Source organism: Ooceraea biroi, chromosome 4 (genome assembly GCF_003672135.1).
Source record: "Ooceraea biroi isolate clonal line C1 chromosome 4, Obir_v5.4, whole genome shotgun sequence".
In the NCBI taxonomy this organism is placed as follows: Eukaryota; Metazoa; Arthropoda; class Insecta; order Hymenoptera; family Formicidae; genus Ooceraea; species Ooceraea biroi.
The window spans coordinates 10,582,908-10,595,070 of record NC_039509.1 but is presented as its reverse complement, the minus strand read 5'-3'; the positions used below and the strand labels follow the sequence as shown (position 1 = coordinate 10,595,070).

The following is a 12,163-nucleotide window of genomic DNA, read 5'->3' as shown; positions in this document are numbered from 1 at the left end:
TTGTCGAAATGCGCGCGCCGCTCTCGATCGAGTGCGAGAGTCGAGTAGCCGTCTCTTGTTCGCTCACTCTCCTCTCGCCAAAAAAGTATTACTTGTGTCATAAATAAAGTTTTGTACCATTTGAAAAGAAATGATCAAAAGAATTTCCTCTCTTTTTCTCATAAAATAAAACCATAAACAGCTTCAAATATAAATTATATTTAAATTTGTTAGAATATATATGAATAGGTATTTAGAAAAACTTTTCGTAAACAAAAAGAATAAAACAACATTCATATCCATATTATTATATTATTTATGATTTAAAAAAAGTAATACATTTGACATCACTGAACTGTTAATCATCTTTCCTCATCATTTTAACTTAAGTATGGGACCTTGAGTACTTGAGTACCGTGAGTCACTATTATTTAATTTTATCCGTTTACGTTAGTTTGTTGCGTATTATTAAAGTATGTAATTTAGTATTATATAATTGATAATTCGCTATTAAAATAAATTTAAATAAAATAAATAAATTAAATAAATTACAATAAAATAAACTTTTGCATTTGCAGCTCTCAAGATTCATTATTGTAGAATATAATGTCGACTTTCTTGTCAAAATACTCGCTTCCACAACATTTTTTATCGTGCTCGTAATTCCGTTCATTTCAATGTGGATTAACATGAAAACTGTAAGTTGTGCCTCTTCCTTCTTCTTTTTCTTCGAAAGAAAGCGACTGCCAATAAATAAATTCTTGTACGTGATAATTTCTTTCAAACTTTGCGGTATATGGCATAAAATATTTTTAATACGATAGATCACATCTTTATTCAACCAACTGCAATACATCTACGACCGGCTAAAGGATAGAAACGAAATTGCTATCTATAACAAATACGGATACATTGCAAAATATTTTACAACTATAGTAATAAGTAAGAAAATGTGATAAATAAGATATACAACATATATGTATATATATATTTTTATACTGTGCCAATAGAAACATTTTTTATTTCTTTTATATATATAAAATGAAACATGTTTCTATCAGCAAGTAAAAACTAGACTATAAAAAAGTTGAGGATTATTGGAAATTCGAACAATAATTAATTTTATATCAAGATTTCTTCTTCACTTTTAGCAATTCTCGTGTGTGGCCTATTTGCTAATTCTGTAATAGTATATTGGCCGTACATTCTTGACGCCGTTATGCCAAAAAATGAGTCTTACGCTATTCACACGATGAAACTTGTGACCAAGTACTTCGAAGTCTCAGAGAAGTATTATTTTTTAGTTCTTGTGCATTTGAATGCAGCCTGTACTGCAGGGTTAATTATATTGACAGGAGTGGGAACACTGTTGATATCGTACATGAAGCATATCTGCGGTATGTTTGAAATTGCCAGGTAAAGAATTGATTACTGGAGTACATGTTTAGATTGTCAGAAAAATTTCATGTTCTGTTTCAATCTAGAAAGATTTAATTACAGCAAAAATTTTATTTACAGCTATCGTATTGAACAGGCAATGGCGATCGAGTTGTTACATAACTTTGACATAAAGAAATTTATTGTAATGCAGAAAATTATCTGTGCCGTAAACATACAACGCTATGCAATGAAGTATTTATCTGATAATCTGTATATATCGAGTGGAAATTTAAACTAGTCGGCACCCAGTCACTAGCTAGCCGATACGTGTTTTATATAGCCCCCGTCTAACAAACGTAGCTAGTACTGAGCCAGTAATGTAACGCTTAGAAGTCCTAGCCACTAGACAAATATATTGTCTCATAGCTAGCTAGAAAAACTATGTAGTTAGTAGATAGCATGGTTTAGGCAGCTACTAGGCAAGTATAAATAGCTTTTACAAGGTTGTAAGTAGTGGCTGACTAAAATTACTGTCTAGTGATGAGCTAGCCTGGGCTAGATTAAAAATATATTTAAAAAAATTAATTTTCACCTATTTATCAATTAATACACTTTTACTATATTCACTCCTGAGCTTTGCTATTTGCTATATATGTATACTCTATAAATTCTGTTACTTCAAATTTTCTTCTTACCAAGGGATTCGAACCTGAGTCGCTGAGAGCCGCAGTCTTCGTCCTAGTCCACTACGCTATCGAGTATATCTGATGAGCGCGTTTTAAATTCTTGTTATATACAACTTATACGACAGTGTGCTCTTAACGTTATCTCACAGTAGTGTAACGTATCATTTTTCGCCGTTTCGATTAAATTTGTGACAGTAAGAAATAGTATTTGTAATAATGTTAAATTTATGGCATGTAAAAGAAGATAAAATTATTTATTTATTCTTATAAATCATTCTCAGTTCTTAAATCTCTATAGATTCTCGAAAACTAGAAAGATTTGAAGGTTTATCTACAGTTTCAACTAAATAATGAATAAAATATAAGAATTAAAGAACAATCAGTTAAACTTGCATATAGCGATAAATAGGATTTTACATACTTGAGGAATAATCAGATTGTGTAATACGTGTATCGTGTGACGCGTTCGCGAACTTTTTCTTTTCTATTCATGATTTACTAAATATTTTATTAACTACACCAAAAGTAAACATAATGTAATATACAATTTAAATAATAAAGTTATGTATTTAATAATGTTTTTATATTGAGAAGCTAATATATATCACGACTTAATGTTTACTGGCTAGCTCATCATTAAACAGTCGCTAGAAAAATTATTCAAGAGTGAAAATGCAATCTCATTTTTCGATGTTAACAAATTTTTAGATAGTGGCTAGACAATAGCTAGCTAATTTCTCAAAGGTTTCCAGCGTTATCTATTCCAATATTTACAGTACAGAAACTAGACAAGCACTAGACAGCAAAGCATGATTCATAAATTTTAGCTAGTACTAGCTAGTCACTGCTTAGCTAATCCTATCTAGCTTGTGTGATACAGTACTGGCTAGTCAATGGTTAGCTAACTCTAGCCTGCTCTATCTCGCCTGCGTGATACTAGTACTGGCTAGTTAATGATTAGCTAACCCTATCTAACCTGTGTGATACAGTACTGGCTAGTCAATGGTTAGCTAACTCTAGCCAGCTCTATCTAGCCTGCGTGATACTAGTATTGGCTAGTCAATGGTTAGCTAACTCTAGCCTGCTCTATCTAGCCTGCGTGATACCAGTACTGGCTAGTCAATGGTTAGGTAACTCTATCTAGCCTGCGTGATACAGTTTTAGACAGTTACTAGCTGTAGAATAAGATTACTAGATGAATTTACACTCGGTTAAACACATAAATGACATAAAATTGATAAATTGTAACAACAAAATAATTGCATTTCCTGTAATTTGTTAATTATAATAAAAATAATGTTTGAGATATATATATATATAGAATGTATGCACGATAACTTTTGAATTATGTTGTTAATAAAATAGTATTATACTATAAAATTATCACAACGATAATATCCAGAAATACTGTACAATTAAAGTTTAATAGCATCTTTTATATTGATACTAGCTGATATAATATTTTTAATGTTTAATAATATTTGTTCAAGTTTCATCGATTGCTTCATGACTACCCTGGAAGGAACTGTTTTAGCATTGATAATAGTTACTGTGATTTGCATGAGTGTGACTCTTTTTCGAGTGAGTTTTCCTATTTTCATATTTACGAACGATTTACAATTAACATCTTGTAAGTTATAAAAGAGAGAAGAAATTTGTAATTCAGATTTTTAATTACTAAAAGTAATTAAAAGTCTGAATTACAAATTTTACTACTTTTATAATATTTGTATTGAGTATCAAAGATAACGAGAAATATATTCTAAAACAAGTACTTATTGCTTTTTCACATCTTTTGCTTTTTCTGCAATAAATTTTAGATTTTGTGCAAAAAGATGCATTTTATAAATTTTATCCTATTGTTCACACATAATATTTTAGATATTTCAAATTGTGTCACTTGAGGAGGAAGTGGAGGAAGTTATATTACATCTTTTTTCTGTACTGATCCTTCTGGTTGTCATGTTTATAACCAATTACATTGGGCAACAAGTTACAGATTACAGTAATCACATATATATAATCACGTAAGTGATATTCTTATAGCCATATCACACTAGCGGCTCGTAGTTGAGATTGCGATTCCTGCTCACCAATCAGAAATCAGCGATCAGCGATTGCGACTCGAAAAAAAGATATACGATCCTCCAACGATCATAGGCGCAATCGCAATCGCGGCCGCGAAACTAGTGTGATACGGCCATTTATGTGATTTACATGCTATTTACTTGTGACTTTTTTATAGCTTCTAATGCGAAAATGCGAATACAAAACGGATGCATTTGTGCTAAAAAATAATAATCTATTTTCTTATACTTCCCAAATTCTCAATTTTATTTTAATCATTTCTTTATAGATACAATGCTTCATGGTACTTAGCCCCGATACGCATACAGAAACTGATACTATTTCTATTACAAAGGAGCAATAAAATTTTCACCCTGAGTGTCGGTGGATTATTTACAGCATCTTTAGAATGTTTCACTACAGTAAAGCTATTTCATTTATTTCTACGAATATTTATACGTTGAAGCAAGCAGGTTATTGGATTCTACAGGATAGAAAGAGATTCGATAAAATTTCCTTTATCATAACTGGGTTTATTTGACTTTTCACATACACGAGTTAGATAGTTGACTATATTATTCGGATGAGAGTAAGCATAACTGCCTGACCAACGAAAAGTCAGCTCATGAGGAAAGAGGAAGTCATTTATTTTCGATGAAAGTATTGCCGCGTATCAGCTTTGTTTTAATATATTATTATATTAAAAGCATGCAAAACTTGCTCCAACATGTAATATATACATTTATTCTATATATTATAAATAGTATATTCGCATTACGAATATGATAGCGTATTTATGATATATTTATAATACATTTATATGAACATTGTCGCATATGTTGTACAAATAATGCAAGTAGGAACGTATTTGTTTGCAGCTAGTGAGTGCATCAGTATCTTACTTTACCTTCATGTACTCCATACAACAATAACGACTAGATATCCTGTTTGATAGTATAGAGTAGGTAGATATAACGCATGCACGCGCACAAATTACATTTATCTTATTGGAACTGTAACACTTTCTACAAACCAAGAAGACAAAAGTTGCATTAGTAGAAATACATATGGAGTCAATCACAGAATCGACAATAAGATATTTCTCATTCTTAAACATATGGGATATTACTTAAATGATATTTAAACAACGTAAGTAATATGTCATAAATCAAACTTATAGGTTCTTGCACTGTCTAAATACCTGAGCAGCAATTTTGCAGTTATTTGCAGATGTTGATAATAAATACTTGTGCATTCAATGCATCTAAAAAATGACAAGAATGAAGATATCAATAATTGATGAAGAAAATGGTAACTCGAAAAATATTGGAATACATTTGGAAATAATAGCTGTGATGATAGCTGATATTAGGGCAAGAGAAATTATATTAGTTAAACAAAATTTATTCAAGAAAGTGTATGACATCATACGGAGGTAAATTACAATACGTTTTACAACACAAAAATATTTTAGAGACTTTACGATGATAAAATTCTAATAAAGTTAATTTAATTTATATATTTTTTATTAAGGATATATTTTGGAGGCTAGCACTTCAATCTATCACTAATAATGCAACAAAGTGGAGTAGGAAAAAGTATATAAAAATTTCTTCTATCCAACTAATGGATATAATTGAGCAAGATATTCATGCATTTTACTGTTTCCGTTTATAATTCCGTACAAGAACATTTTGAATTTCCATTTAAAATCCTTCATTAAACGTAAGACAAGATTAGTTGCGAGTATAACAGTTTCATGGTCCCTATTTTGTCCCTACTTTTCCACTAATTCTATACTTCAGATGTACGTATGTAAAATCGATGAAGCGCTGCTCCGCTTAACGCACATGCGAACATCATGACTGCACACAACGGACTGAAACGCGGAGAACTAAAAAGCATGGAAAAATAGAATTGCGCTTGCGTGTACTTCGATCTCGGGCATCATTTTACGAATATTTTACCGTGGGAATTGAATACACGTTGAAATGTTTCAGTGTCAGATAAAATTCTTGAGTCTTTTTCATGGGGGAGACGTAAATTGTCTTCAAAGAGGTGTTATGATCGTATGGTGGTATCATGCACTATATTGCGCTGTATTTACACTACTAATTTAAATAATTTACCTGAAATACATGAGAAAAGGAATGTTGTAAAACATTCTAACAAGAGATGGGGAGGGAATGATAGAACCGGTGTAGTTCGCAGTCAAATACGAAGTTTCGATGACCGCAAATGACGATTTGTATTGAAAAGCGATTCTTCAACCTGAATCGGCTACTTCTGCTTCCTTTCGGCTTGTGGCCTGGCAAGAAAACAAAATTCACTCTTTTACAGGGGACGTTACTTTGCAGTTTTCTGATGAGCAGCATTGCATTTCTGGTATATCAGGATCTGGTACCCAGGTAAGAAACCTACATCAAGATGATGTCAGAATTTGGTAAGAGATTGACCAAAAATTATCAATCAATGACGCTAAAATGATAGAAAAATGATGAGCTAATGACAGACAGATGATATTTTAAATCGATAAAAAGACGTGATTTCGCCATCTCTTTTAGTTTCTTAGTAACGTTCAAACAACATTTTAATAACTTGGTAGATTGCAAAACTTAAAACCAAAATTACATACAAAATTATTATTTATGAAGGAGATTTATTATAAAATATATTCATGTTTATAAAATAATAAAAATAATATTTATATGAGATGTATTAATTATATTTAAATTTGTTAGAATATCTTAACATATGAATACTTAGAAAAAGTTTTCGTAAACAAACGATCAAAACTACACCCATATCCATATATATTCTCTTTGATATTCAAAAAAGTTAAAAACAATACATTTGACGCCACTGGATTAGTAATCACTAGTTCCTCTGATGTCATTTTGAAGCAGGTACGTTAGCTGGGTGCTTTGAGTCATTATTTAATTTTATCGGTTCTGTTTCTTTAGTTTGAATATTATAGAAGTATGTCATTTAGCAGTATAATTTATAATTTATAATTCGCCACTTGGAGTAATAAATTTAATGTTTGCAGCTCTCAAGACTTTTCATTGCAGAATGTAGCTTTGACTTTGTTGTCAGAATTTTCTCCTCTACGACATTTTATGTCATGCTCGCGATTCCGTCTATCTCATTTTGGATTAACAGGAGAAATGTAAGTTGTGTCTCTATTTTCTCCAGAAAGAAAAAGATTGCTATAAATGAGTTTTTATACATGACAACGTTTTCTCAAACTTTGCGAGATGTGCAATAAAATATTAATATGATAGATCAAATATTTATTGGACCAAGTACAATACATCTACGACCGGCTAAAAGATAGAAACGAAATTGCTATTTATGACAAATACGGGTACATTGCAAAACATATTACGATTATAGTGACAGGTAAGTAAAAGTAAGAAGTAAAAGAAATACATACAAAAAATAGTATTATCTGAAAGATACTATATGAAAACTTTTATTATTATAATATAAAAATTAAGTTAAAAAGAGTTGAAGAATATTTTTTATTAAGAAAATAGGATAATAACAGTTTTTATAAAAAGCTTTTTTTGTTCTCAGTACTTCTTGCATGCGGCTTATGCTTTTCTTTTGTTATCCTATACTGGCCGTATGTACTTGATGCCGTTATGCCAAAAAATGAATCTTACGCACTTCGCACGATGGAAATTGTGACCAAGTACTTCAAGGTCTCAGAGAAGTATTATGTTTTAGTTCTTGTGCACTTGAACATGGCCTGTTCTGTAGGGTTGATCACACTGATAGCAACGGGAACAATGATGATGTCGTATTTCAAGCATGCGTGCGGAATGTTTGAGATTGCCAGGTAAAGAATTAATTAATGAAATATAGTTCCAATATTGAGATTGTCAGAAACATTTCATCTTCTGTTTGAAATTATCTGGTAAGATTATTTAATTACAACAAGAACGTAATTTACAGTTATCGTATTGAACAAGCAATGGCAATCGAGTTGTTACACATCTTTGACATGAAGAATGAAATTATAATTTACCGGAAGATAATCTGTGCCGTGGACATACATCGTAAAGCTATGGAGTTAGTATTTATTTGATATGTATACATTAGGACATATAAATGATATGAATAAAGCATTGTAACAGCAAAGTTATAGCTTTTCCTAGAACTTGTCAGATATAATAAAACCAATGTATTAGTTGAACACAGGTGTACGACAACTTTTAAATAATATTGCTAATAAAATAGAACTATAAAGTTATCGCGATTGGAAATATCCAGAAATATTGTACAATTTTTGCATTGATATTGGCGGATATAATATTTTTGATATCTAATAATAATATCTGTTTAAGGTTCGCTAAATGTTTTGTAACTAGTATTGAAGGATCATTTTTCGTTCTGGTAATAACAACAGTGCTTTGCATGAGTTTCAATCTTTTTCGAGTGAGTTTTCTTATATTTAGCATTTTTACAAGCGACTTATAACTAACATCTTATAATATCCATTTTGAAAAGGGTGAAAAAAATGATAAAAATTATGAAAAATCCGAATTACAAATTTTACTTATTTTATGTGACGGATTTATTCAGTTTTTAAAGATCTTGACAAATGTAATACAAGTATTATTTCTTTACATTTTTGCCTTTTTCTGTTCCAAGTTCAAAATTTTAATAATAATAAATTTTGTGTAAAATGCTGATCATACCTTGATGTTTTAGGTATTTCAAATTGAGTTACCTATGGAGAAGATGGAGGAGGTTTTATTACACCTTTTGTCTGTAATGCTCATTCTGCTAATCATGTTCTTAGCCAATAACACTGGACAAGAAATTATAGATCATAGTAATAACGTGTATGTAATTACGTAAGTGATATTCTTACATGTGACTTTGTGCTAATAACTTTTAAAGACGAAAATGCTAATTAAGAAACATATGCATTTCTGCTAAAGATTATTAATCTATTTTTCAATTTGTTACTTTCCAAATTGTCAATTTTACTTTAATTATTTGTTTACAGATATAACATTTCATGGTATTTAGCACCGATACGCATACAAAAATTGATACTATTTCTATTACAAAGAAGCAATAAAATTTTCACCCTGAGTATCGGTGGATTATTTACGATATCATTAGAATGTTTCGCCACAGTAAAGCTATTTTATTTATTTCTACGTATTGTTGAAGCAAGCAGGTTATTGAATTGCACAGGATAGAAAAAGATTCGAGATACTTTCCTTTACTATAAATGAGTTTATTTAATTCTTTACATATACAAGAAAGCAAATCAATCATATTAATCCCATGAAACATTGTCTGACCAACGAGACCGGTTCTTGTAGCACAAGGAAGAAAGATGTCATATGAGCTTTATGGAAGTACTGCTCGTGTCGGTCTCGTTTCAGTATATTATTATATTGCTAATAGAAGCATACAAAACTTGCTCCAACACATATTATATACATTTTTATATCATTACATATATTACACATATTGTACACATTTCTAATATATTAATATATTTATAATGCATTTATGCAATTAATACATAATTGAAAAATGTCGCATATGTTGTGAAAATAACAAAAATAGGAACATACTTGTTTACAGCTGGTTAGTGCATCAATGTCCTACTTCACCTTCATGTACTCCATGCAGTAATAACGAGTACATATTTTGTCTGATAGTATATTAGAATACAGTAGGTAGATATAAAGTACACGTTTGGGCTTTTCTGTTTTTCTATAATTTTGAGTACTCATTGAACGTTATTAGAAATATATAAATATATATATATATACATAAAAATTTTTTGTTTCTTTCGGAATCGCAATACTTTCCACAAAGTAAGCAGAGAAATATTGTATTAGTTGAAATATTTGTAGAATCACTAACAGAACTGACGAAAGTAAGGTATTTCTCATGCTTAAACATATGGGACATTACTTAAATGAAGTTTACATAACGTAAGTAACGTGTCATTAACAGCCAAACTTGTAAGTTCTCGCACTGTTTAAATGAGTGAGCAGCAATTTTGCAATTATTCATAGATGTTGATAATAAATATTTGTGTGATCTATGCATGTAAGAAACAATAAGATATCAAGGATTGATAAAGAAAATGATAATTTGTATAATAAAAACTTGAACGTATTTGAGGATACTGGCTGCAACAATATTGCTATTAAGACAAGATTAAATAAGAAACTTTTGTTACGTTAGTAACAACAAAGATTTATTCAAGAAAATGTAAGGCACCACACAAAGGTAAATTTATAATACGTTTTACAACAATAGAATATATTTGAACCTTTACGATTTATATAAATAGTCTAATAAAGTTAATTTATTATATATATATTTTTATTAATAAAATTTAAAGAGGCCAGCATTTTAACATGCGTGATCGATCAATGGTATATGTTCAAACAAAAACTGAAGGCATTTTATTTGATCAGAGAGAGAAAGAACGCATTAAAATTTAACACATATTACTGGAATAAAAGAAATAAAAAGCAGTGAGTTACACTAGCATCCTATTAAAAGTTTGTCTCATAAATGTTTTTTCATAGCAAATAAACATCTATAGAATTCTTTTCGTTATCAAATCAATTTTTTCATCTTTCTGAATAATATATTAAATTGTTAATATCTGTCCACGTAACGCGGAGTCATCCACGGAAACTGAAGCCACAAGTTCGCTGCATTTTTAATATCCAATTTTCAAGGGCCAATTTTTTAATAATTAATGCTGTAGTTGGTTGAACCTCAATCTTTTTCGAGCGAGTCTCTCTAAGAATACCATTCTTTGCATTCGTTTTGACAACACTAGGCGTTTTAATGTAGTACTTATCACATTTGTGTTGAAGACATACGCAACAAACGTGTTCTAAATTTTAGTATGTCTCGTTTCTTCGTAGATATATGTAGTGTTTAATAGTATGTAGCGCCGGTCCATATACAGACACTGATATTGTTTCTGTTAGAAAGAGGCAGTTTTCCATATTTCGGTATTCTTTTCCTTTTAATATTGTTGAGGATGTTTGCGTGCTTTTGTTTTTGATTAATTTGAGTTTATTAAGTTGCCTGCCATGTATATCTTCAGCCTATCATAATATGACGAGTGGCAGTAGCGCGACAAATATTCTCATTTCCTGTTTTTATATATTTTGGTTCGCGCACTGCTCCTCACTCACTGTCTATTAGTCTTTCATTGAGTCAAGCTCGTATCTGTAACCGAGACACGTTGTAATTGCGAATAAAGAGAAAGTATTCTTTAAACAACATATTTCTTTTCGAGAATCCACCGTAATCCTCAACAAATATTATATCGAGAAAACGAGTTTTTAAAACAGATATAATCTTTGTATTTTCTATCCAAAAATATCTTCTTTTGTCATGTCTACAAAATTCTTCATAAAACTAAATAAAATAACAACATTCATTGCCTTGCCAACGCATGGAGATGCTTTCCACGTTTCATACATAAATCTATTACTAATAGTGCAGTAAGAAAAAGTAAATAAAAATTTCTTCTAGCCAGCTAATAGATATAACTGGGCAAGATCATATACATGCACTTTGTTTCTGTTTATATTTAATTCTACAGCAGAATATCCTGAATTCCCATTTAAATTTGCATTTTAAATCTTTCATTAACCCATACAGCACGGCAAGATTGCCGCAATATTGCAGCAACATTTTTCGGCAAGATTGCAACATTGCAGAACCATTGCGAAATGTTGTTGCAAGAGTACTGCAAGATTGCAGCAACGGTAAAATGTCCGCTTTCAGAAATATTGCTATAAAACGTTGTAGCAATATTGCAGTAAAATATACATGCAAACTACTGTGGAAATATGCCAATATATGGTTGAGCTGGATCTTTTGTGCCTAATAATATATTTCGTGTTAATGTATGTATATTTTTCGCTTAACAAACTATGCAATCACGTAATTAAATTTAATTATGTGATTTCTTCTAGCTTCAACTTGAGACTGCGTTTCAAGACCGATAGTAAACGGTCTTAAAACGCAGTCTCAAGTTG

General features: G+C 30.6%; 2 protein-coding genes across 10 annotated transcripts in view; both read left to right on the top strand.

Annotated features, from left to right (window-relative positions):
• Positions 1 to 12,163, top strand: part of LOC105282608 — an 83,689-nt gene that overhangs the window by 24,151 nt on the left and 47,375 nt on the right. The gene's annotated exons all lie outside the window — the stretch shown is intronic.
• On the top strand, positions 6,327 to 10,723 carry LOC105282615. Of its 8 annotated transcripts, none has more exons than XM_026969327.1 (12): positions 6,327 to 6,497; positions 7,162 to 7,281; positions 7,397 to 7,514; positions 7,692 to 7,956; positions 8,073 to 8,189; positions 8,465 to 8,555; positions 8,832 to 8,977; positions 9,133 to 9,265; positions 9,726 to 9,816; positions 10,001 to 10,081; positions 10,166 to 10,382; positions 10,498 to 10,723. In XM_026969327.1, the coding sequence occupies exons 1-9, from the start codon at positions 6,351 to 6,353 to the stop codon at positions 9,774 to 9,776; spliced, it is 1,188 nt and encodes a 395-aa protein (XP_026825128.1). In that variant the 5' UTR covers positions 6,327 to 6,350; the 3' UTR covers positions 9,777 to 9,816; positions 10,001 to 10,081; positions 10,166 to 10,382; positions 10,498 to 10,723. The 8 variants fall into 8 exon arrangements, with proteins under 8 accessions (XP_026825128.1, XP_026825126.1, XP_026825129.1 ...); XM_026969325.1 differs by having other exon boundaries at positions 9,726 to 9,820; XM_026969328.1 differs by having other exon boundaries at positions 9,726 to 9,820; positions 9,963 to 10,081; positions 10,205 to 10,382.

What these genes read in the sequence shown, in the direction of transcription:
- LOC105282615 (XM_026969327.1), top strand. Translation starts at nt 6,351, where the DNA reads ATGACGATTTGTATTGAAAAGCGATTCTTCAACCTGAATCGGCTACTT. An exon ending in TGAGCAGCATTGCATTTCTG is followed by an intron (nt 6,498 to 7,161) that starts GTATATCAGGAT and finishes TAATGTTTGCAG; the next exon opens with CTCTCAAGACTTTTCATTGC. An exon ending in AATAACGTGTATGTAATTAC is followed by an intron (nt 8,978 to 9,132) that starts GTAAGTGATATT and finishes ATTTGTTTACAG; the next exon opens with ATATAACATTTCATGGTATT.